This window comes from Taudactylus pleione, unplaced genomic scaffold, assembly GCF_031769625.1.
Source record: "Taudactylus pleione unplaced genomic scaffold, aTauple2 ptg000215l, whole genome shotgun sequence".
NCBI lineage: Eukaryota > Metazoa > Chordata > Amphibia > Anura > Myobatrachidae > Taudactylus > Taudactylus pleione.
In genome coordinates this window covers 971,085-998,842 of record NW_028284617.1, presented here as the reverse complement: position 1 = coordinate 998,842, position 27,758 = coordinate 971,085, and the positions used below count along the sequence as shown (strand labels likewise).

Below are 27,758 nucleotides of genomic sequence, written 5' to 3'. Positions count from 1 at the left end.
ACTAAGTACAGTGATCCCTCATTATACTGCTTCTCACACTTACCATCAGTGATCCCTCATTATATTGCCCCTCACACTTACATCCAGCCATAACTAAGTACAGTGATCCCTCATTATACTGCTTCTCACACTTACCATCAGTGATCCCTCATTATACTGCCCCTCACACTTACATCCAGCCATAACTAAGTACAGTGATCCCTCATTATACTGCTTCTCGTACTTACCACCAGTGATCACTCATTATCCTGCCCCTCACACTTACCTCCAGCCACAACTAAGTACAGTGATCCCTCATTATACTGCTTCTCACACTTACCAACAGTGATCCCTCATTATACTGCCCCTCACACTTACATCCAGCCATAACTAAGTACAGTGATCCCTCATTATACTGCTTCTCACACTTACCATCAGTGGTCACTCATTATGCTGCCCCTCACACTTACCTCCAGCCACAACTAAGTACAATGATCCCTCATTATAATGCCTCTCACACTTACCTCCAGCCACAACCAAGTACAATGATCCCTCATTATACTGCCCCTCACACTTACCTCCAGCCATAACTAAGCACAATGATCCCTCATTATACTGCCCCTCACACTTACCTCCAGCCATAACTAAGTACAGTGATCAGTCATTATACTGCCCCTCACACTTACCTCCAGCCATAACTAAGTACAGTGATTCCTCATTATACTGACCCTCACACTTACCTCCAGCCATAACTAAGTACAGTTATCCCTCATTATACTGCCCCTCACACTTACATCCAGCCATAACTAAGTACAGTGATTCCTCATTATACTGACCCTCACACTTACCTCTAGCCACAACTAAGTACAGTTATCCCTCATTATACTGCCCCTCACACTTACATCCAGCCATAACTAAGTACAGTGATTCCTCATTATACTGACCCTCACACTTACCTCTAGCCACAACTAAGTACAGTTATCCCTCATTATACTGCCCCACCTGTCACTTATTATACTATTAGTAGTTCAGGTTTTTCAGTCGGTTTGTGGACGGCTAATGGTCAATTTCAAAACCGACTGTTAGTAAATCTTCAGTTTCTATAGTCGTCTATGTGAAAGTATCATTTGTTGGTCCAATGTTCTAAACTGTTGTAAAGTCAGATTTCTGGTTGGTTTTGCGTCGTTTTTTTACTTTAGTAAATCTCCACTTTGCACACAAGACAGCAAAATGCACAAGAATGCAAAATCAACCAAAACTGACTCTTAGTAACTTTAGCCCATAGTATGGAAAGGTCTTATGTACAAAGCAGTAATATATATTTACAGTTCTTCTCTCTCTATCTTACATCTGTCGAGCAGACAATTTATTACATGGGACTAGATTATAGGCTTGTTTATATCTGTGATTTATGAGTACGAGTAGCCAGTCATTGAATTAGGGTAAATAATGTATTCTGTAATCTGATAATACTGAACATTTATTTCCTATTAGTAATTTTGTTGGAATATTGACCATAGATACATCAGTGTCACTATAATGTGGTATATTGTGTTGGGGTGTGCACCATTATACACATCCTGTACATGGTGTGATTAGGGTGTAGAGATGCTGGTGACTGGTGGACCTCAGCAAATACAGAGTTGTGTACACAGCAAATCATTCTACAATCTAAATGTTATAATTTAGTCAAATACTGTAATAGAGTTGATTGTATATAAAAATATTACCTCTGCTGTCCCAAGTTTTGAAGTACAGAGGAACTGCTGCTGCAACTAACATGCCAGTTTTATGGAATGCCGAGATTATCCAGGTGCAAGAAATAATGCTGCTACAGACTTGAGGAGGACACAGCAGATGTTACTACTGTGATTGTTGGTAAACAGCAGATGTTACTACTGTGTTTGTTGGTAAACAGCAAATGTTACTACTGTGATTATTGGTAAACAGCAGATGTTACTACTGTGATTGTTGGTAAACAGCAGGTGTTACTACTGTATTGTTGATAATCAGCAGATGTTACTACTGTATTGTTGTTAATCAGCAGGTGTTATTGCTGTATTGTTGTTAATCAGCAGATGGTACTATTGTGATTGTTGGAAAACAGCAGATGTTACTACTCTGATTGTTGGTAAACAGCAGATGTTACTACTGTATTGTTGATAATCAGCAGATGTTACTACTGTATTGTTGTTAATCAGCAGGTGTTATTGCTGTATTGTTGTTAATCAGCAGGTGTTATTGCTGTATTGTTGGTATTCAGCAGATGGTATTGCTGTATTTGATGTTAATCAGCAGGTGAAAATTGCTGTGATGGAACCAGGCAGGATGTTATGCCGATCACTGGTTGTCCATGGTTCTCCACCGGTCACTTACAAACGAGAATCCACGGAACCGGCGCTCCTCCACCTTAGATATTGGTGGCTCCCGTGATGCTTGAGGTGGTACCAAGTCATCCAGTTTATGATGTTCACAGGTGGTAACTGGGGTCTAGGAACAGGAGACAAATCAGATCCATCATGTAAACACAAAATAAATACACAGTAATTGGGCTCTTTGTCACTGTGTCATAATGAAAAATAATTAGGTAATGTGCAAACTCTGCTTACTAATATTATGCTATACCTGTATGTTGTGTGATTATATAAGCAATCAGTATATTAATATTAGATAATACTGTAACCTGCACATTAGGTGGCAGATATATTTATAATGGTAACTAGATGCCTCACTGACTTTGGGTTGCTGTATAATTACATTGTAGTTTGGATTTACCCTTCTACAATATCAATGCATGTTGCATGTGAAAGGAAGAATATTGCCATAGGCAAATGCAAGGGTTTTTTTGGTTGCCCCTCTCCAGCCCACACCATGACCACAATAGAAATAGTAAACTAATAGAATTATACTAGTGTTGCATGTTCTTCTCAGTATCAGAAATGGTCAGCACCATCTGTGGATCTTTTAATGTGTCAGCCAGAAATAAATACACCTGTGCACCAACTAGGAGATCTGGAAAACATGCACTAAGGGGTGCACTACTACAGACCATCTATAGGGATCATTAATCAAGTGCACAAGGAAACTAATGTGTACATATATGCCCAGGGCAGTGCTAGGTTCTTCTGCTGCTCGCCTAGACTCCTGGACTTGCTCCAATACTCTGGAATTGTGCCCACATCTGAAATAAAAACATTCAGCTCAGGCAGGATGGCCCTACTGCCACATCTAATGGGTTAACTATGTTTGCTGGCCCTTTATATGTCAGAATTATGACACACACAGTACTTTGGGCCTGATTCACTACCGATTGCATCTGAGATTACTTACGCAATCGACCGATCGTTGCATTCTGCGCATGGAACGCAGTGTGTGAACTGAACACTGCGATCGCAGTGACTATGCAGATCCATTGCAGAGTGATTGATAGAAAGTGCCGTTTGTGGGTGGTCACGCGAGGTGGTTGGCGAAACACAGGCGTGCCAGTGCGTTGGAACGCCGTTGCCTGGGCGTGTAAAAATTATCCACTGCAATGCCGTATGCAGCCTGAGGCCTCATAGCGTGAGCTGAAGTTAGCAATTCCTGAGTAAGGTCAGAGCTTGTGCAAGTGTGCGTGAGGCTGCGATGATACTCAATAGTACAGATGGTTTTGCAGTCGTACTAAACAGTACATATGTATGTGTGTAAGGTAAAGTGGGCGTCCTTATGTTCTGCGATGGCATAGTGATCGCAATGGATTAGCATACTACTATCGCAGTGAGTCTGCGTGCATAATCGCTATTGCATTCGCAGTTACGATCCTTGCTGAATCAGGCCCTTTGTATGACACAGTGTAAGTGCTAATGATGCCCTCTCCATGGACTGGCCACACTCGCTCAAAATCAAGGATTTCTAAACTCCCTCTAGAAATTCTGCATTTGCCACCGATTGCAATAAATTGGCTGAAAGTAACATATACGGCTGATAATAAACATATACTGTCCATGTGTTTACAATTGAATTTCAAAAACATTCTACAAAATATTCTCCACATTCTGCATTTGGCCACAACATTTTTACTGCAGTCATTTAGCCATACTGTGGGCCTGATCCAGCAAGGATGACAAGTAAGAGATTGCATGTACTTGTCCGCTGCGAGAATATGCTAATGAATGTTATCTCAATGCCATCACACAGCCAGCATAGAGATGCCTACTGCTACCGAGTAACATCGGCCCCTCACGCACAATTACAGCAGGGTTGACCTTACTCAGAAATTGCTAACCTCATCGCACGCAGTGTGTGCACAAGCTGTGTATGTCGTTGCAGTGGCTAATTTATGCACGCCCATGAAAATGGACAGACACGCCTGCGTTTCACCAACCACTCCCCCGCCACCATCCCCAAATGCTCACGGCCTGTCACTCACTCTGCGATGGATTCCTATCTGTGAAGGTGAACGCAGTGTGATCGCAATGCTAACTCGTGCAGTGCATGCGCAGTACGCACCATCGGCCGATCTGCATACACTGTTGCAGTTGCGATCTGTAATGAATCAGGCCCATTGTCCCTCTAGATTGGCATTTGTGTGACCATTTGTACTATAACATTCATCTCTCCTGATCACCAGCATTGTCTATGAGATAATAGGACTGTATGATGGAGCACATATTGTGTACATTCCTATATTGTACATATACTTACCGGCGGCATTATGAATGGGGGACATATCCTGCCAGCCTCCAGGTCTTCCCAGTTAATGGGCCAGAAAAACTGATGATCTTTGATGTTAATATATAGTCGCTGCCTTCTTTCTGGGGATTTGCATAGGAACTATCAAAGGAATAAACAGAAAAGTATAGAGTGTTAATGGTAGATAAGCACTAGCTGACCAATGTCATACCTTTTCCTTATGCTACTTTATTCTCAGGATGACATGTATAAAATATTACATTTTGTCTTACAACTACAGCCATGGCCAAAAGTTTTGAGAATGACACACGTATTGGTTTTCACAAAGTCTGCTGCTTCAGTTTTTGCATATACTCCAGAATGTCATGAAGAGTGATCAGATGATTTGCAATTAATTGCAAAGTCCCTCTTTGCCATGACAATGAACTTAAGAGCTGATTCAGAGCCGCTCGCTAGATGTGTATGCAAATTGCGTAGGCAGTGCAATCGCACAGCAATGCATTTGCACGCCCAGTATTTCTTAAGCTGCATACACACACAATGATTTTTTTAATGAACGATTTGAGTAAATGATTTTTTCCCTTGAAAAATGTACTAAAATCGTTTACTAAAGTTGTTCATTTACTAAGTGTCATGAACGATTTTTATGAACTACAAACGATTTTTGCATATTCCCTTAATGAAAATCGTTGAGTTGACAAGTCTGACTGAACGACAAACTACAAACGTGAACGCGCATGAACGATAATCGTTCATCGTTTGACTCAGAAAGTGAACGATTTTTGCCATCAATTTTTGTTAAACGATATCGTTTAACGATAATCATTAAAAAAATCGTTGTGTGTGTATGCAGCTTTAGAGAGCGATCACATAGTGTATGCAGACATCCCCCAGCCTGTCTTAAGATCCTCACTTGTGCACATCATGCCCAGGAAGTGTATCCAACCATCGGTACATGACCATACCCTGCCGCAAGCACTGCGAGCACTTCTGTGTAAATACAAGCCAGGTGACGTGTACTATGATGCTGTCTTATAATTATGCACACTACTAAAATGCAGTTGAGATGCTCAGGCATGCCTGTGTTTGCACCTCCACTCCCTTGTTTTTAATGGCCAGCCCCTGTTACCACCTACAAACTGCTTCCCCTGTCACTCACTCTGCTGGGCTGTCTATGCGCAGTGAGCAAACACATTGTGAGCTTTCGCTAAGGTATGCGCACTGCAATGCATACACACTGCATACCATCGGCAGCAGCGAACGTTTGCATCTTAGCAAGTGGGTCTGAATGAGCTCCTTAATCCCAAAAACAAAGGCCCTCATTCAGAGCCGTTCGCTATTTGCAGTCGTTCGTTTAAAAACAAGGGGTGGCTATTCAAATGATCCGTACGCACATTGCAGTCTGTTCACACCTCTAAGTCTGAACGAACGAGCAAAACATACGCTCGTTTATTTGTTAAAAACGCCCCCTGGCCGCACGCATCCTACGTCATGTCCGCTATTTATTAGATTAATCGAGTACATCGACCAGCGTATGAACTGCTCGCTATTCTTGTGGTTGGTGTTTGCTACCACAAATTTGCGAGCAGTTCTGGCTCTAAAATAATCCAGTGACGTGGTCAATGACGCTGCTGTTTTAAATATACACACCCATAAAACGCCCGTTTTGACCTTTAAGCACGCCTGCGTTCGGATCTCCACTCCCCATTTTCAACCACCTTCCCCTGTTACCACCCACATACGCCTCATTCTGTCACTCAAAATAGCAGGCACTCGCTATATAGCGTACAAACGATTTTCGGCCGCACTGACTGGTTCGCGCATGCGTACTAAAAAGCGTACGCATGCGCAGATGTGCAAACATCGCTCGGAACGAGCGTACTGCCGCTAACGAGCGGCTCTGAATGAGGGACAAAATTTCCACAGCATTTCACCCCTGCCACAAAAGGACCAGCTGGCGACATATCAGTGATTCTCTCGTTAACACAGGTGATGCTGATTGAGTTAGAATTAACACACTGGAAGCTTTAAAAGGAGGGTGGTGCTTGAAATCATTATTCTTCCTCTGTTAACCATGGTTACCTGCAAGGAAACACGTGCAGTCATCATTGCTTTGTACAAAAAGGGCTTCACAGGCAAGGATACTTTTGCTAGTAAGATTGCACCTAAATCAACCATTTATCGGATCATGAAGAACTTCAAGGAGAGAGGTTCAATAGTTGTGAAGAAGGCTTCGGTGTGCCCAAGAAAGTCCAGCATGCACCAGGACCGTCTCCTAAAGTTGATGCAGCGGGATTGGGGCACCAACAGTGCAGAGCTTGCTCAGGAATGGCAGCAGGCAGATGTGAGTGCATATTAACGCACAGTGAGGCGATGACTTTTGAAGGATGGCCTGGTGTCAAGAAGTGCAGCAAAGAAGCCACTTCTCTCTAGAAAAAACATCAGGGACAGACTGATATTCTGCAAAAGGTACAGGGATTGACTGCTGAGGACTGGGGTAAAGTTATTTTCTCTGATGAATCCCCTTTCAGATTGTTTAGGGCATCTGGAAAATCACTTGTCTGGAGAAGGAAAGGTGAGCACTACCTTCAGTCCTGTGTCATGCCAACAGTAAAGCATCCTGAGGCCATTCATGTGTGGGGTTGCTTCTCAGCCAAGGGAGTGGGCTCACTCACAATTTTGCCTAAGAGCACAGCCATGAATAAAGAATGGTACCAAAACATCCTCCAAGAGCAACTTCTCCCAAGAACAGTTTGGTGACAAACAATGCCTTTTCCAGCATGATGGAGCACCTTGCCATAAGGCAAAAGTGATAACTAAGTGGCTAGGGGAACAGGTCCATGGCCAGGAAACTCCCCAGCAGAGCTGTAACTAGACTTTTTGGTGCCCTGAGCCAGAAAGGACATTAGCACCCCCCATTTTTCAAATAGGGACATAACGCACCCAAAAAAAGGGGAAAGGCCTCATGGGAAAGGACCAGGGAAGAGATGGGGTAGGCCAGAAAATGCTTGGATGAAATAAGAGGAAGCTAGAAGTGAGAATGATAATAAACAGAAAATTAACAGGCCTGAACATTGCCGCTTGTTCTGCGGAGCCCTAGTTACAGCCCTGCTCCCCAGACCTTAATCCCATTGAGAACTTTTGGTCAATCCTCAAGAGGCGGGTGGACAAACAAAAACCCACAAATTCTGACAAACTCCAAGCATTGATTAGGCAAGAATGGGCGGCCATCAGTCAGTATGTGGCCCAGAAGTTGATTGACAGCATGCCAGGGCGAATTGCAGAGGTCTTGAAAAAGAAGGGTCAGCACTGCAAATATTGACTCATTGCATAAATAAACTTAATGTAATTGCCAATAAAAGCCTGACGCTTATGAAATGCTTGTAATTTTACTTCAGTATACCATAGTAACATCTGACAAAAACACAGAAGCAGCAAACTTTGTGAAAACCAATACTTGTGTCATTCAAAACATTTGGCCATGGCTGTACATTTGCTGGGAGTGTATTCATTAGTATTAATGTATGTTCTCAGACCTGTGCCTTATTTCCCCTGTGACAGTATAATCTCCTGACCCTGTGATAAGCCTGTATACTGCATACTCACTCGCTTTAGGATGTTACTGATGCCAGGACTGAGTTCCTTTGGGTAGACTGGGTTATCATTGAGGACAGATTTTATAACCTCAACAGACTCTTCACCACAGTAAAAGGGTTGGTCTCCTGTGGCCATCTCAAATACCATGACACCCAAGGAAAAAATGTCTGCCATGGCATCATACGGCTTCTTTCTAAGCATCTGTAAAAACATGATGGAGAAACAGATGATTAGTACATTGTCCAACCTGGCAGGAGGCACCGGGTTATGCTGACAGCTCTCCTTTTTGTGCACTATGAAACATCTGATGGAAGGAAGAATATCAATGAACATATACAGGCAATTACACAGACAGCATTCAGCTGAGGGTTTATATGAGGGAAATCAATTACTAAATTAAAATAACTGTTATGATAAATAATGACCGTGTATATTATACTAGAGAGCCAAAGCAAACACCGAGGCAAATCAGGCAATCACAGCAATAAATATGGAGAAAGTGCAATGGTTACTGTTATATAGAAATATGATCATGTACATAAAGCTGTGGTGCCCAGTAGAGTAGTCAGCAGTTGATATACATGGAGCTGCAGCATGATGCTGGCACATTACTGGGAGGAGAGACTTGGCAGCATTACTCGTCAGTGGAATCTTCTGTGAATGATGGAAGACAGAAGACACAAGTGACGGGGAAGCTACTGATACTTTCAGCCACTTATGTCACAGGAAGCGCTGGATAAGCTGCAGCGTGCAGAAGTACACCTGGGGGACTGCAGAGGAAGGACAGCTTGGCCATCTTTTTGGAAGCTATTTAAATATGGAAGTGGGAACATCAAGAGGGGTGAGAGCTCCCTGACTGAATGTACCACAAGGTCATAAGACTCATTTGGGGAATGAATACCCTGTGGAAGCCATTCATACACTGTACTGCTTACTATATATTGTTACTGAATCATTCCTGGTATAGGCTTTTACTCTTTGGTAAAAGGTTTTTATTAATGTAAACTCACTCATCTACTAAGCTCTCACCCACACCTCTCCTCCCTACATCTCCAGCCTCATCTCCTCACATGCTTCCTCCCACCCTCATCTCTCTGCTAATCTCCCTGATCACCACTTCCCACTCTCACAGTCAGGACTTCTCCTGGGCCTCTCCTAACCCCTTTTTTCATCTCTACATAATTATGCTAAGTGAACATTGCAATGCTTGGGTCTATTCATAAATAACAATGTTCCCACACCATGTTGCCGCATATCACAGTGATATGCAATGTGACATCTTATATAGGAAGAAGCAGTGATAGCCTCTTTCTCTGGCCAAAAACTCCACTTCACTGCCTAATAATTACACCCCTATGTGACTATGGGCCTAATACAGAGGTGAATGCAGTGCAGCGATTTTTTTCCACATACTGTGATTGATTAGTAACGATGGGGGGAGGTAACGGGTGTGAAGATACAAAAACACAGGCATGTCACCACCGTATTCTGGGCCCCTCCTAGTCAGTCTCTGCGCATTTGTTTGCAGATGGACTGGGCCCGGCCTCTTAGTTGAGACGGACATTATGAGACACCGTAGGGTTGCTCAGAAGTTCAATTCTGGGACCGATGTTGGGGCTATTGTATGTAAGCGGCGGGTCCGAGACGCCGGCCGGTGGGCATCTCTGTACACAAGACAGCGGCTGAGTCATTAACATATTTTCACAAGTCCGCTGCATCTGAAATCTCAGTTACAGTACGAATGCAACAGCTGCCACCTCTGCATCAGCCCCTATGTAACATTGCTTACTTGGATATATTAGTCTGTACTTATATAATTTTGTGTCACTTCTCTTCCTCTTGAAAATATTCTTCTGGACTATAACCTGATTCAGAGATGGACCCTAATCATGCTGCAAATGTGTACACAGCGACTGTGCAAGAATATGCAACTGTCACAGTCACCTAGATTTGTATTGAGCCGCCCACCGGTGACTTCACAAATCCAAGTGACTGTACAAAGACCCAGCATTAGTCATAGATCAGTCGATTATCGGAGTCCTGAGTAACCCTATTGTCACACAGAGTGTCCACGGCAACTGAGAACCATTTTTCTGCATACGGGATCACAGACAGCGACATGCACCCAAAATGGTCACCAAATGCCTCCCCCTTTACTCCCCCCAAATGTTCCCGGCCTGTCAATCACACTGCAAGAAAATAGTCGCTCCGACAGCTGGCGGTAATGGAACTTGATACATGCTCAGATTCCGATAATTGCTCAATTGCGCAAACATCTGCATTGCGGTCCTGATTCAAAGTAATATGCAAACCCGATGGTATGTGTACTATTGCGATGTTAGAAAACTGGTGCATGTGCAGGATCTGTACTACACAGGCGCCAGTCTCTACTGCAAGATCTCTCACAGTTCCCCAAAGCTAGAGCCTGATTCACAGGCTGTGGCCATTTGGGGGTGGGGAGTGGGTGGAGCTAGCCTCCATGTCTTGTCCCATTATTGTAAGAGTGTTGAGGCCAGGGTCTGCGTCTTCCAACACAAACTTCCTGGCCTCGACTACGCAGCTGCTAGGGGCAATCTGAGTAACCTCAGGGTTACTCAGATTGCAGGTTGTCTTGAAGAACATCTGATGCTGCATCTTAGGGCACAGAAATTGTATATGCGATGCTGTCATGAGGCCTCTATGTACACAAGACGCTTCCTGCTGCATTAGTATATCAGCTGTACGGTATTGCACAGCTAATTCCCTGCAGCTGTGCAATACCACACAATGCTGGCTTAGGCCCTGTATCCATCCCTGACTCAGACCCTGCCTCCATCCCTGACTCAGACCCTGCCTCCATCCCTGACTCAGACCCTGCGTCCATCCCTGACTCAGACCCTGCATCCATCCCTGACTCAGACCCAGCGTCCATCCCTGACTCAGACCCTGCGTCCATCCCTGACTCAGACCCTGCATCCATCCCTGACTCAGGCCCTGCGTCCATCCCTAACTCAGACCCTGCATCCATCCCTGACTCAGGCCCTGCGTCCATCCCTGACTCAGACCCTGCATCCATCCCTGACTAAGACCCTGTGTTTAGATATCATTAAGAACCAAGATGTTGTCCGATTAATAGTGAAATGGAGATACAGTATGAGAAGCCTGTAGCCAATTAATCTGTTACTCACCTCAGGGGCCATGTAACCCACCGTCCCAGCAGCTCCTGATATCTTCTGGCCATTGGTGTTTTTAACTGCGAGGCCAAAATCACCAATTTTGGCATGGCCAACAGCATCCAGGAGCACATTCTCTGGTTTGATGTCCCTGTGAGGAGAATGAGTGTAAGTTCTGCCTGTCAGACAGCTACCAGCTGTACAACTTTGTTTGTTACAGAGAAAGATTCCCAGAGACACAATAAGAACCATGTCAGCGACACAGTGGGAAAAAGGGATCAGTGGTGTAAAACATGGTGACTGTAGGGAGTCAATCACTGTGACTGACAGCTGCATAGAGTCACTATGGGGCCTATTTATTAGTTATCAGCTTTGAGACCTAATAAACATAATTTCTTATCTATATCTATAGTGGCAGCCATTGCCGTGCAGACATCCTATGGATCCCTTTCCCAATAACTATCTGAAGATGGTGTTAGCTACTGGGGCCAAGCTCCAGAATACTTCACATTCCAGAGCTTGGTAAAATCGGCATATACAGTATGCAGCCCCCATATAAACCTATAGAAACCTATGGGGGCTGCTTTTGTGATTAAACTGGGGGATTGCAGCAGATATCCCCAATATGTGCTGAGATTCCCTATACATACATTCAGGGGTTACTTAATATTTGCAGGTACCACCTAAAAAATTGTATTTTCAGGGGAAATCTATGATAAATAGGCCCCTATGTATGCGGTGGGATAAAGAGGGAGATAAGAGGGTGTGTGAAGCAGTCACAAGAACCTCGCCCTACATATCATGTAACTCAAGAATGAATGATCCCCCATTTGCAGAAAAGGGCAGCGACACTTCTCTATAGCCTGACCCCCAGCAACATAATAGCTATACTGTAACTGCATATAGGGGGTTACTGTATGTGATCATTAGAAATAATGAGTTACCTATGGATAATGGCCCTTGAGTGGAGGAATTGGAGCCCACAAAGGATTTCTGCTGTTAAAAATCTGATGAGGAAGAAAGAACATAAATATTAATAGCAAATATTTTTAAAGTAAAATGACCAATAATGAGATAGTACATTCCCCCTGATATAGTATCAGAGTATAAGAGTGACACGTGACATATTATTATCACACATGGGGCGGGATGCATGATGCATTGCACTCGCGATGCATTCCACCGGTCATCGCATGCATGCTGGTGTTGGTATAGCTGGTATGCATGATGATCACCGCAAAGGACCGCTCTGTCGGTAAGAGCATCCCTTTGCGATGGAGGGACATTCGGGTCTTTGACCCAGATCCCCTCTGGCATGTGCTGTGGAGGATGCTGGGAAGGATTCAATTGGAAACCTCTCTCAGCACTCTGCTGAGAGAAGCCCATGGGCTCCTATTGATAATCCCAACAGGAAGATGTCGTTACCCACCGCGCCCTCCGAGGCTAGGTGCATATGAGAAATGCACATTATTGACCACATTTCTGCCCTTGATGCATCCCGCCCATGCTCTTTGTATAGCTGAGTAACACAATGGAGCCCCTGTGTCCAGGAGACTCTGTATTATACACAGACCTGTCACCATGGACACCTATAAAGGCCCAGCCTGGATTTGTTAGGCCGCATAGGCCGGGTCCTACTGCAGCCCAGGTGCAGGGATGGAAACACTGATGTTACTATTTGTCATATCAATAATAATAATAATAGTAATAATATACCCACGTTCTTTCTTACCTGCTAGTGGCATCACCTAATGGGGCACTCTTCTCTATTAGCTGGTATAGATCTCCCCCACTCAGGTACTCCATGATGAATATGATGTGTTCCTGTATAGGAATCAGAGAGTATGATATAAGTTACATTATGGACATTACTCTGACACACAGCAGATTATAATCAGTAATACTCAGTCACCACTAGTGATGTGAATGAGGCCCAATGTATACGCTGTATACAGCCCATCTTCTGTCTGAGATGGGCCTCTACATATATAATGCCCACAGGATACGGGGTAAGTGATTGAGTCAGTGCTGGACAGTGAGGAGCACGGGATGAAGGATCCCAGATACTACACAAATGTACAGAATTAGGATAATAAACCTCTGTGTCAGAATAATGCGTCATACAATATGTGCCATTGGAATTATGCGGGGGTCCAGTAATGGTAAAATAATTGTCTTATATTACAGAAGCTGTGATATTCAGAAGTTAGTTACAATTATGACAGATACAGAGACTCTTACCGGGGTCTGGGATGCTGCATAGCCATGGGTGAAGAAAGTGCTGTTGCCAGTGACTTGCAGGATGTCCCGCTCTATAAATATAGGGTTCTTGCCCCTGAGTAGTGTCCTCTTCTTCACCAGTTTTACTGCCAGCTGCTCTCTGCTGTTGGGGTGGGATGCCAGCAGTACCTGCATGAGACAGATAATTTTACTGGTATGAATACCCCTTTCCCACTGCTGCAATAACCCTGGTTATTGCCGGGTCGATCCAGGTCACTGCTGAGTGGAAAATGGTCCTGGAAAAATAACCCAAGTCAAGTGACCGAGGAATCTAACCCAGGTCACGACCAGAGTTGATATCAGAAAGGAACTGAGTATCGGTCCACTATAAACAGCATGACCAGAGTCACGATGACCCGGGTCATTCCTCAAACCAGGGGATGGCCTGGCTTCAGTAACGCTTGGAGAATACATCAGCTTCAAAAGTCCACTGTAATGCCGGACCCGGGATATAACTCAGGTCCAGCTGCTGGTGTAAAAGGGGTAAAACCTGGCTCTGACCCGTGCTTACTCTGTGCTCAGTGCTCACAGCTGGGTTTTTGGTGGGATAAGGTATAAGAGTTAGAAGAAATTTGCAATGTTATTTAGCTGTGGAACCTGCCTGGCTGACACTCCCAAAGATCATTGTACAAACAGGAGACAGCAAGATAAATTGACAACAGCAAGGTGAGAATGTCCCATCACCCCGTAGGGAAAGTACAGGGGATGAGCGTCTTCCCTGAGCCCAGGATTGTAGATCTTTTGTGCCCAACATTTATTACAGAAAGCCCAATCTCCCCATCTAGTAGATCCTTGTGGGTCTTCACTTGTTCCTGAGATACCAACCATCACCAGCTTCTCAGCCCCTATAGTCTCTGTAATAGCCTGTACACAAACAGGACATTGAAGTGAGGTTATTTGGTGACTGTTCTGGGCAACAAAATGTAAGAACAATGGAGCCCCAGTTTTGAGCAGACAGCACCATATCCATACCTCCCAACTGTCCCGCATTCTGCGGGACAGTCCGGTTTTTCTGGGACTGTCCCACCCGCGGGCCGCAGTGTCCAGCGGTAGGGGGAAGTTGGGGGAAGCATACACCACTGCTCTGCATAGCAGAGCAGCGGATATGCAGAGCACAGCATCTATTCACAGCATGGGGGAGAAGCCCGGGGGCAGCCCAGCATCTCGGAGATGCTGGGCACGCCTTTTAGTGATGTAAATGGGGGTGTGCCATTAGGCCACACCCCCTTTACCATCTCATAATGCCCCCTTTTCGGGCGTGCATCTCCAGTCACAAATGTTGGGAAGTATGCCATATCTAACATTGGCCTATTACATGTACTGTAGCTCAGCTCTGTTAAAACGCAGAGCAGAACTGTCCCCTAGCACCTCAGAGGTAACAGAGGATTTCAGAGCAGGGAGTGGTACAACAGGCTGTTTGATAATAACTAATATCATTGCCATGCATGTGTGACCTAGCTCCGCCCTGACACCTACACTGGCCACGCCCCTGTCAGCTGTTCTAAGCAACAGTCCAAAACCATATATGGAGGTGAGTGTGGGAATGTGCCACTGTATTCTCTATATTTGCCTATTTACATAGGCCCCATTGTATTTTTAATGGAGAGCTCCCAATGTAAACACCTATGTGCATGTAATGATAATTATATTTAGATATGAGCGGTAAAGATTCTGTGGAATCCAAATCGCTCTGAACATAGGGGATCCGAGTCCACCCGAACCCTGTTCAAGTGTTCCCTGCCTGACTCAGATCCCCGTTAGAGGCCGAGCCGCAGCCTCCTGATGTCAGATTCTCGCGAGAGAATCCAACGTCAGGGCTCCTCTAGTGTAGGGCAGACCACTGTGAAAGCTGTCTGCCCTACACAGACACAAACACAGCCGCCAGCGGCAGCTGTGTGTTTGTAAAAGCAGCCAATGAGAGTCAGGCAGACTCTTATTGGCTGCTGCACGGAGGGAGACGGTTGGAGCTCACTCATGAGCTCCGTCTTCCGCCTCCCTCCACGCGTAACAGAGTAGAGCAGAGTGTACGGAGACAGGAGCGGGGATTCAGGTAAGTACTACTGGGGGCCTGCTAATGGGGGCACTACTACTGGGGGCCTACTACTGGGGGCACTACTACTGGGGGGCATACTACTGGGGGCATGCTAATGGGGTCACTGATACTGGGGGGCATACTACTACTGGGGGCATGCTTATGGGGGACTACTGCTGGGGGCCTGCTACGGAGGGCATACTACTATGGGGCATACTACTGGGGGAATGCTAATGGGGGCACTACTACTAGAGGGCATACTACTACTGGAGGCATACTACTGGGGGCCTGCTAATGGGGGCACTACTACTGAGGACCTGCTAATGGGGGCACTACTACTGGGGGGCATACTACTATTGGGGCTTGCTACTGGGGGCACTGTTACTGGGGCCTGCTACTGGGGCATGCTAATGGGGGCACTACTACTGGGGGCCTGCTAATGGGGGCACTGCTACTGGGGGGCATACTACTACTGTGGGCACTACTATTGGGGGCCTGCTAATGGGGCACTACTACTGGGGGCACCACTACTGGGGGCATGCTAATGGGGGCACTACTACTGGGGGCCTGCTAATGGGGGCACTACTACTGGGGGGCATACTACTAGGGCATGCTACTGGGGGCATTACTACTGGGGGCCTGCTAATGGGGGGCATACTACTGGGGGCACTACTACTGGGTGCCTGCTAATGGGGTGCACTGCTACTAGGGGGGCATACTACTACTGGGGGCACTGCTTCTTGGGGCATACTACTGGGGGCATGCTAATGGGGGCACTGTTACTGGGGGCATACTGCTACTGGGGGCACTACACTGGGGGCCTGCTAATGGGGGCACTACTACTGGGGGCCTGCTAATGGGGGCACTGCTACTGGGTGGCATACTACTACTGGGGGCACTACTAATGGGGGCACTACTACTGGGGGGCATACTACTGGGGGCCTGCTAATGGGGGCACTACTACTGGGGGGCATACTACTGGGGGCACTGCTACTGGGGGGCATACTACTACTGGGGGCACTGCATAGGGAGCCCTCCTACTAAGGGGACTGCATAGGGGGCACCACTACTAGGGGCATTGTGTAAGGGACACCACTGCTGTGGGCATTACTACTTTGGGCTTTGTGTATAAGGGTCATTACTGTGGACATTGTGTAAAATGGTCACTACTGTGGGCATTGTGTAAAAGGGTCACTACTGTGGGCTTTGTGTATAAGGGTCACTACTGTGGGCATTGTGTAAAAGGGTCACTACTGTTGGCATTGTGTAAAAGGAGCACTCCTGTGGGCATTGTGTAAAAGGAGCACTCCTGTGGGCATTGTGTAAAAGGGTCACTACTGTGGGCATTGTGTAAAAGGGGCACTACTGTGTCGTAACATAGATAAGAGACACTACTTTATGGTGTAATGTGAATCAGGGGCACTATGTGCTGTGTAATGTGAATAAGATTGTGCACTGTGACTCCTAAGGCCGTAGCCCACTTTGTAAACAAGTACTGTGATTCTGCTGGCCGTACCCCACTGGGTGGGTGCACTACTTTTCATTTCTACCACTGCTGTGTGGCAATCTGTCATTGATGTGCTTTATACTGTGGTGTCTGCGCCGCTGCTTTGTCGCTTGGTAACCAGTAAGATCACTGCAACCTTTGGCCAATAATGGTGAAAACTATAATTTAAACTGTGAGGTGGTCTAAATTGACTGTAAATGACTGGAAATCAAGGTTATTTAGGTTAATAATACTCTAGGAAGAAAAAAAAGCCCAATTTATGTGATTTTAGCTTTTGTTTGTCAAATTTTGTAAAAAAATCCAAATCCAAATCCAAAGCAAGACGACGAATTAGAACCAAATCCAAATTCGTCAAAAATGGTCCTGCGCACATTCCTAATTATATTATATATTTATTAAAGCAAAGTTCTTAAGATATATTTGCTGCATTGTTTACAGGTAAGTCACCAAATATGTACTAATCACTTACCTTCCCGAAACCACCCTCTCCAATAATACTGTGGTAGATCAAACATTCCAATATATGAGAGGCAGCGGCTGTTTCCGGGGGGCTGGCTGGAGGGGTCCCACTTACACCTTGTGGCATAAAGAGAAATCACATTTATTGACTGATATAAACATAGATATTTGGCAATATTTAATTTAAAGGTTTGAGATAATTATATCATAGAAAGTATTTATACCCTGTATTATATAGTATCTGGTAAGAATATTGTTATGTTGCCTAATTATATGTTGTTGGGGTGTAAGAGAAATGAAATACATGAATAGGGAATAGCTGCCAGCATTGGATAGGACAATGTAACAGTCACAGGTGCTGCAGAATAGTAATAACAAGGTATAAAGATGTTGCAGAGTTAGGTGATAGGGAAAGGACGTGAATGGTGGTGAGAGGTGAGAACATGACGTCACCGTATTGCACGTAAGTACTAACCTACACCTCACTTACTTCTCTATTACATTACATGTGGGGGGAGATGTATCAAACCTATAGCAACCAATCAGCTTCTGTCATTTTAAAGCTTTTTATTGTTAGACAATTTGATACATCTCTCCCTTATTAGTGTTTTCAAGCAAAAGGCTTTTTACCTGCTGTTCCCTTTTTAAATTTCTTTTGATGGTCTGGGGCTTCACTTTTGTGAGTTCTCTTATTGCCCCTCCGAGCTGTGAGCTCTATGATGGGAGCACTGGGTCCCTCTCCTGGGCTGTCATGTCTCAGCTCCTTCTTCTTTTTCTTATTGCAGCCAGTGTCCCCGGTCTTGTCTAAGGGTCTCTTTACAACTGATCTCTTGCTGATGGTGTTGTCTACCTTGGGCCTCTTATTAGGGGCCTTACCTGGCTGCTTTGATGTTCTAGCCTGGTTCCTGTTGTTCTTACACTGATGGTCCTCTCTCACCTCAATATCTCCTCCCTCTGTGATATTGGGAGAATCTCCTCTTCCCACACAGATATCCTCCTTATTACTCCTACTACTCTCCTTAATAGGAGACCTGTTGTTATCCGGTCGCCTTTTCCTCTTTCTTGATCTCATATCAAGATAAATCAAGAAAAATAAAAAAAAATTCGCTAAGCACGAATAAAATCGCCTTCACACTGCAATAGGTGAAAACACACAAACGTATCTTGTGCAGGTAAGCAACTGAGCCAACAGCTCTCTGACATCATAAAGCTTTGTGACATCACCAGCTGCTGTAGGCCCAGTGTCACTGCCTGTTACCCACAGTGCCTATAATACAACCATGTTTATATAAATTACTGGTGGGCCCTGTCCCAAGCACTGTGATGGGAATCTTTGGGGTCCAATGTGTCACCCAAATCTCATATGTAATTACTGTACTTATTTAGCCTATCAGGGTCAGGTGATACCTGTCTGCTTGTAAAAAACAATAAAAATGGGCTGCTATAGTGTGATCCACAGGTTACATTCAGCTTTTATTTTATATCAGTAAAATTATATACAAAATTATTCAAATTTAGCAAAATATAATAATAGAGCAATCTTAGGGCCTCATTTACTAACGAGTTTTATCACCAAAATGAGTGATAAATGTCACTGTGTATGATAAATGGTGCTCCAGCCAATCAGCTCCCAACTGTCATCTGTTAGAAAAATGACAGTTGGGAGGGAGCTGATTGGCTGGAGCACCATTTATCATACACAGTGAAACTTATCACTCGTTTTGATTATAAAACTCGTTTGGAAATGGGGGCCTTAGTGTCAAAAAGATAGGAAATTATGAAATAAAAACTACTGTATTTTTATTCCTGAGATATCTCAAAAACTTTCTGGGGCTGTTTCAGAGTTGGGTGCAATGCAAAGAAAAAAGGAATCACTTTGCACCAGGACAAACCATATTGTACTGCAGGTGGGGCAGAATTATAATATGCAGAGATATTTAATTTTGGGAGGGGCATGTCCTATCTGAACTCTAATTTGAAGTGTAAAAATAAAGCTGCCCAGCATTGTAGGCTACATGCTAAATCAGCCATTATTTACCCTGCATTCAGAAGGACAGCGTAAGGCAGGTGCAATCTGACTGAGCCAGGTTAAACCCCGTGGTTGTGATAGCAGTATACCTATGAGAATGTTGTTGTTAGTGTCAGACATTAGAATTAGCCTATAGGGTTCCTAGGGGGTGTGGCCTTGCTGGTATATTCGGTCTGATATGCATACAGTAGATTCAGCCTCTTTGTTTCTGGAAATAATGTTTTTGTTTTTGCATGTTTGTTTGCTATGAGTGTTGTGGCGGAAAGAACGGTAGTGTGTTTTTAGTCGTTATACAAGTTAGATGGGTGCGCTCTCCTTGTTCAATTATAGGCCAAAATGTCCTACAGGGAAATGACACAGCCCGTCCGGGCGTGCTTTTTCTGGAGAGTTGAACTCTAACGAGTGATGTGTTTGGTCTGCCTGTTTTTTGTGGGAGTGTCCGTTCTTTGTTGTCCACCACCATACTAACTTTAAGCTCACAATCAATTTCAATTGGCAAGATCTAATGGTCTAATTCGATAGCCCAAATTCAATATTTAATGAATTATTATTAATTATTAATAATCTGTTGTCAAATAAAATTGACCTTTAATTTTAAATCCAACTGTTGTTGTCCGTGTGTTTATTTTTAGATACGTTTTTAGTCGTTTTAAGTCTGTAAGATATAGTGCACATATCAACCATTAGGGAGTTTAATAAAATACATGCATTTGTACCTTTGCATTGTAACATGGTTTGTCCAGGTGCAAAGTTACTGGCTTTGTTTTAGTTGACTTTGCTCCAAATTTAGAATCAGCCCCTTTATCTCATATTAGGGGTGTTGCAAATAAGGGCCAAATGTAATTGCAAGCGAATTGTGGAAGCCGCCATGATTCCGGCGAGATAGTCTTTACATTTAAAGTGATAATTAGTTTAAAGGCAATATCAGCTTTAAACCTAGTGACTATCTCACCAGAATTGTGCCGGCTCCTGTAAATCGCAGGCTATTACATTTGGCCAAGATACTTTAATATTTACACTAGGGGTCAAAAGATTTACAACACCCCCATTTTTTCAGTTTTTATTGACATTTTTTTTGCAATTCAAGTCCAGTTAATAACCTTACACAGGGAAGCCCTGAGCTGTTAGAGGATATGGAAAAGAGTTTAGCTTAGCCAAAACTGTGTAAATGTTACAGTTATAAGAAAACACCTTTTTCAGGGAACAAGCAATGGGCTAAGGGCCTGATTCAGAGCCGCTCGTAAGCGGCAGTACGCTCATTCTGAGCGATGTTCGCCCATCTGTACTGTATATGTCTGTGTTAGTGTGTATATATGGGTATGTACTGTATATGTCTGTGTTAGTGTGTATATATGGGTATGTATTTCGGTATGTGTTAGTGTGTATATATGCGTATGTATATATCTGTATGTGTTAGAGTGTACATATGTGTATGTATGTTTGTGTGGATGTATGTGTATGTACCTATGTTAGCGTGGATATATGTATATGTGTTATATATACATGTACATGTGTGTTATGCTGCATATATTATATGTGTATGTGTGTGTTTAACTATATATATATATATATATATATATATATACACACAGTATATATATATATATATAAATATATATTTATTTTATTTTAATTATTTTATTAGAAACCCCCTCCCTCTCCCTCAGAAAATCCTGTATTTGCCCCTGCACTTGTTTACTAAATTTTCTTTTCCTTTGGCGTTGGGGTGCATGACATCACGCCACTGGATGGGAGATGTCAGATGAGCCACGGCGTGTGAGGAGCAGCGCCAGCCAGCCCTGGAGGAGAAGAAGCCAGAAGGAAGAAGCACAAGGCGATAAGGTAAGTCATAATTAATTAGACCTAGCAGTAGCGGGAGGGGGGGCCCAGGGGCCCTGCCTATTTTGTCAGTCCTGGGCCCCACAATATCTGATGGCAGCCCTGCATGCGCGAACCAGTCAGTGCGGCCGAAAATCGTTTGTTCGCTATATAGCGAATGCCTGCTATTTTGAGTGACAGAATGAGGCATATGTGGGTGGTAACAGGGGAAGGTGCTTGAAAACGGGGAGTGGAGATCAGAACGCAGGCGTGCTTAAAGGTCAAAACGGGCGTTTTATGGGTGTGCATAATTAATACAGCAGCGTCATTGACCACGTCAGTTGGTTGTTTTATAGTCAGAACTGCTCACAATATAGTGGTAGGAAAAACCATCCACAAGAATAGCGAGCAGTTCATACGCTGTTCAATGTACTCGATTAATCTAATATATAGCGGACATGACGTATGATGCGAGCGGCCAGGGGGCGTATTTTTCAAATAAATGTCCGCATGTTTTGTTCGCTCATTCAGACATGGAGGCGTCAACAGACCGCAAGGAGCGAACGGTTCATTTGAATAGCCACCCCCTTTTTCTGAACGAGCGAGCGCTAATTGCTTCCGGCTCTGAATCAGGCCCTAAGACCTTACAGCTGTTCTGCAGCAATGACAAAGAGGCTTGCCTGGGCCATGATGCACAGTCAGTGTACTGCTGAAGACTGGGAGAAGGTCTTTTGGGCTGATGAATCCAAACTTTAAATCTTTGGCTCATCATGCAGGGTTTTGTACACTATCGAGTAGACAAAAGGATGGTTTATCAATATGTGGGGTTTATTTACTTGTAATAGCCACCACTTCCACACATGTTTTAGCCAAATATTTAAAAGGCCAATGCTTTTAATAGCAAAGCTCTCCATGTTTTGTAGTAAAAGCATTGACCTTTTTAAATTTCAGGCTGAAACACACCAGAGTAGGAAGCGAGATCGTCTGGGACTCTTTTGCTGGAACCGAAGCCAGCAACTTGCATGAAGTTACTGTCACCTGGAACCAAAAGGGTGACCTCAGCATTTGCAGTGCCATGCAATACCCTCTGCTCTGCATCTAATTGGTCAAGAGTTCATCCTATAACATTAACCTGAAACATATGTCCAGGCTATGGGGCAGATGTACTAAGCTCTGGAAAGTGATAAATTGGAGAGTGATAAACTACTAACCAATCAGCTCCTAACTGTCATTTTTCAAACACAGCCTGTAACCATGACAGGAGCTGACTGGCTGGTAGTTTATCACTCTCCAATTTATCACTTTCCAGAGCTTAGTACATCTCCCCCTATGTCAGAACTGCCTTCCGAGGAAAAGAATTAGACGGTAGGCTTCATATCATGGAATGGACAGCACAGTCTCCAGACTTAGGGCCTGATTCAGCTTTGGGAATAGAGTAAGATATAGCGAGTAACTGTGAACCTGGACAAACCATGTTACAATGTAAGGGGTGCAAATAGTATTACATATATTTTGTGTGGTAAATACTGGCTGCTTTTGCATGTAGCCCACAAATACTGCACAACTTTATTTTTACACTGCAACTTAGATGACAGTTTGGGCTCATCCCTCCCAAATCTAAATCTATCTGCACATTTTACATCTGCCCGACCTGCAGTGCAGCATGGTTTTACCAAGGTGCACAGTTACTTGCTATATCTTACTATATTCCCAAGGCTGAATCAGCCTGTTAAACCCAATTGAGCTGGCTTGGGATAAACTGCACAGAAGGGTAAAAACAACTAACCAATAAGCTCAATACATTTGTGAGAACTTCAGCAACAGTGTTGGAAAGAACTTCCCGAACTCTGAGCCTTATACAGAGATGCACGCCATGCTGATATTTATGCAGATTGAGCGATTGTTTACCATCGTACATGCATGTAAGCTGCATTGTGCATGTGCATAGATTATTTTGTGACTGCGCTCGCACAGAGGAGTCAATCGCAGAGTGAGTGACAGGTAGTCAGCATTTGGGGAGGTAACGGGGGGGCGACTAGGCATATGCAGGTGTGTCTGACCGTTTAAATGCCATTTCATGGGTGTGCATAAATAAGCCATTGCGATCTCCTTCGCAGCATGAGAGCTCTCTGTGTGTCAGTCGCTGTGTTTGAGACAGGTCAGACTTGCCACCTATGCTGCATGGCTGCCCGATCTACATCGATGTTACCGATGTTTATGCTGGTGTGAGACATCGGATGCATATGAGAAGGCAGCAGTGAGCGTCTCTATGCTTGTGCAAGGTTTGGAGACATTAGCATATTTCTGCAATTGCGACCCATGCAAAATCGCAGCTCTGAATCAGGCCCTCTATGTGATTTCCATGGTAGAAAGAATGACTATGAGTAAAAAATGTAGATTAAAACTTGTACAATGAGACAATAAACTGCAAGCACTTCACTAAGAACTGGAAACATGTGGGTGTACTAAATCTTTTGAATTTGTACCCCTATATTGGGCCTGATTCATCATAGATCACAACTGCATAAATTAGCCACTGCGATGCCATACAAAGCCAGGGCCGAAATCAGGGGGGGACTGGCAGGCCTCGAGTCCTGGGCCCGGAGACAGCGGAAAGAGAGGGGTCCCGGGTGCTGCAGTCCTGCACTTGCAGCCCTGTTCAATGGAAATACAACACTGCCGGCTGCTTGTCATTTATTGTGCCGCCGTGAGCCAGCCGGAGCTCGCGGACCGGCAGCCAATCAGGAGCAGCCGCTCCTGATTGGCTGCTGGTCCGCAAGCTGTGATTGGCTCACAGTCACGCCATATTGGAAATGCCGATGCACGGATGCAGCGCTACTACTAGAGCCACCCCGGCCCCTCCCTCTCTCTGCTCTCAGCGCTGACTCTGGTTGGCTGGCTGCACCAGCGCAGCCAGTTGATAAAAAATCGAAAAAAGGTACCATACTACTCACCCCCCAGTCCAGCAAGCTGTCCCTGCCATTCTTCCTTGCCCTGTGCTTCTCCCTAGTCCTACCAGCCTTCCCTGTCCTGCCCCCTCCTCACAGGTCTTAGTAGCAATTGTAGTAAATAAGTATATGGAGTAGTGTCTCTTTATTTACTACTATTGCTACTAAGACCTGTGAGTGCCGCTCGTGACTCTCTTTTATATATATATATATATATGCTGCTTTACTGCTTTTCAAATTGGTTTACGCAAATTGGTGTCCGACCCTCTGGTGTAGCTCCACCCACCTCTGCCAACTCTCCCCCCCCCTCCTTGGTGGGGGCCCTGCCTATTCTCTCCCCATGATTTCTGATGGCAGCCCTGTACACAGCTCAGGCTTGCCTACCCTCCTGATTTGGCCGGGAGCCTCCCGAATATCGGGTGCTGCTCCCGGCCCCCCAGAAAGGCAGGCAAGCATCCCGACATTCCCCAACCCTCCCGACCTCCCCCCAGAATACACAAGAAATCCCCACAGCGGGGAGACTGTTGACACGATTCGCGCTGAATCGCGTCATCGTGGCCCTGTCCCTGCTTCACAGTGCTGAAAATAACGGCATTGTGAAGAGGGGGCGGGGCCACGATGGTGCGATCGCACAGCCCCGCTCTCGGCTCCACCACCAAACGTGTCACAGCTGTCCGGACATGACCCCCCCTGTTAGCCGACAATCAGCTCCATCCCGGAAGGAGGTAGCTGATTGTTGGCAAGTATGACACAGCCTGAGGTTACATTGCATGCGATGAGGTTAGCAAATTCTGAGTCAGACCTGTAATTGTGTGTTAGGTTCCGATGGTGCTCGATGTTACCGATGGTTTTGCAGACTTGCAATGTGTTACGGATGTGAATAAGGTGAAGTGGGCGTCCTTATGTTAGGCTGTAACGGGATTGTGATTGCAAACATTAGCATATTTTCGCAGTGGGTCTCCGTGCGTAATTGCACCTACGATCGCAATAGCAATTGTAATGAATCAGGCCGTGTGTTACTTATCTCAGGGGGAACACTGATGGTAAGTCTGGTCACTGAGTGATCCTTAAATGGACCCAGTTTTCCAAAATATTGATTATGTTTTATTTTTGTAGTTCAAATACCTAAATAATATTATGGGGTGTGTCCACCATTATATATGTGAGAATTATATTACACAGTGGTGATACTGACATGCATTGTGCTATTGGTGCTTCAATAAGTTTTATTTCTTATGTCTGTAAGTATTTAATAGAATATTTATTATTGAAATGTTAGAACTCGGGGAGAGAAGATCCCTGACAGGTGCTCACTGTCATAGTGTCCCTAGTAGGGTCCTCCTCCTAAGCGCCATTGAAGACCATCAGTAGGGACCTCCGGCCATTGTCACTAAGGAAAAAAAGAATAGAATTAACTATTCAGCGCGTTTCGTCCTTTAGGGTGACAAGCAAGGGAATAGTCACGGGTGATGGTGACCTTCACCGGGAGGATAAACGGTCATCACAAGCACTGGTGCCTCAGCCACCCAGGTATCACCTAATAGTACTTGTGCACTGAGGGTGAAATGTGGGTGTGCAAGGATCACTGATACCGGAAGGAAGGGGACAAGGACAGGACACACACACGGAGTGTATACTCACCATTGTAATACTTGTCACCTTGATTGAGGGTCAGTCAGCACCTGTGAGGAGATATTACACAGCCACCCACACAACTACCTCCATACTAACCTAAGTAAGACCGAAGGCTGTCAATTTAAGCCTAAGGGACATTAAACCACAAGTGTTTTGAGTGTTGCCAGTTTAATAACGTGTTGGTTATTGCCACTTTAAGTGTAGCTGGTCTTATGCAGCCAATAAATCTTTCATGGGGAGTGGTCTAATGGTGCGTACACACTGGGCGATTAAAGTGGACGACTGAACGATAACGATATCGTTATCGTTCAGTCGTCCACTTTATCGTCCATTTTTAACACAAAAAAGATGAACGATGACGACGACGCGCGTTCCCGCGGGTCGTTCGTCATCCTCGTTCATCGGGCTGACATGCAGGCCAACCTGACGACCTCGTCAGGTTGCTGCATGTCAGGGAATGGGTGAGAGAGCCCGGCGCTGAACGATATCGCTAATGATATTGTTCAGCGGCTGTGCTCAATGTCATGAACGACATTGAGCACAGCCTGCCGGGGACACACTAGACGATATCGCTCAGGGAGCATATCGTCTAGTGTGTATGCACCTTTAGAGTATATAATGGAGTGATGTATGCAAATCTGCCTCTTTGTTACAGTTTTTTTCCAGGACAGGGAAGTACAATGTGTGATGTGAATCTCCTGTATTTATCTCCTTTTTTCCTTTTCTCTTTCTCCTGTTCTCTACACTCCAGCTATTCTTTTGTTCTCTTACCCTATACTTTCATTCTTTTCCCCTATTCTTCCATGCTTTCCCTCAATCTTCTATACCCCTGGGATTCCTTCCTGGTCTCTCCCTCTTGCCCTTCATAATGTCCCCCCATCACTCCTGTTAACACTGCCCGCTATGTGTGCTGCTGGGCTAAAACAGCAGGCTCCCATGCTGCCCAGCTCTTTCTTTCCCCCCCCCCCCGAGCAGGCCGCCGCGCTTATCGTGGACAGGGCCTGAGGCAGCGCTTGTGCAGTAGGGCAGGGCCGCAGCTATGGCCGTGGCTGTCAGTCCTGACCTTTATCTTTGCTGTACGGAGGCAACTGGCGGTATCCACCGCCTCCGATGCTGCCTCCACATGGTGCCCGGCGTGGCCGCGCGCCTTAGCAGAGCCGAGGCCAGAAACTTCGGCCCCGCCTGTGCTGTGAGACAGAGCGCGGCTCAGCATGTTGCCGCTGGCTCCGTCTCTATTTTGTTTAACCAGAGGCAGGCAGCATTGGCTGCTCCGCTGGTTTGGTTCAGTGAGCGGCCTGCGGGCCGTTGGGCACCCGCTATTGGGGTGGCGAAGGGCGAAGGGGGTATGGCTTTGCCCCAAGTGCGGCCGCCATCTTAATACTGGGGGGCTGCTGCTGCCTGCTCTAGGCGCGGCAGGAAATCCTTCCAGGTTCCACAGTCTGCCCTATTTGTGCCCCATAGTATAAGGGACCATACAAAATTAGGATCCCCTTAGTAATGTCACTAATTAACTAACTGGCACACTTCAGTCCCTGTTGATCTTTTAAAATGTGTTACTAGGAGATCTGGAAAACATGCAATGAATATGGTTGTGCAGCCGGTAGTAAATAAATTGGACAGCCAGTAATAAATAACGTGGTGCATCGACTAG

General features: G+C 45.1%; 1 protein-coding gene across 1 annotated transcript; it reads right to left on the bottom strand.

The window, feature by feature from the left end:
• Positions 1-2,319: 2,319 nt before the first annotated feature.
• Positions 2,320-27,320, bottom strand: LOC148517508 (protein kinase C theta type-like). Its single transcript, XM_088478580.1, has 6 exons — positions 27,171-27,320; positions 13,132-13,223; positions 11,415-11,550; positions 8,257-8,448; positions 4,663-4,791; positions 2,320-2,469 (listed from the first exon to the last, which is right to left on the bottom strand). The coding sequence occupies exons 1-6, from the start codon at positions 27,318-27,320 to the stop codon at positions 2,320-2,322; spliced, it is 849 nt and encodes a 282-aa protein (XP_088334706.1).
• Positions 27,321-27,758: the final 438 nt, after the last annotated feature.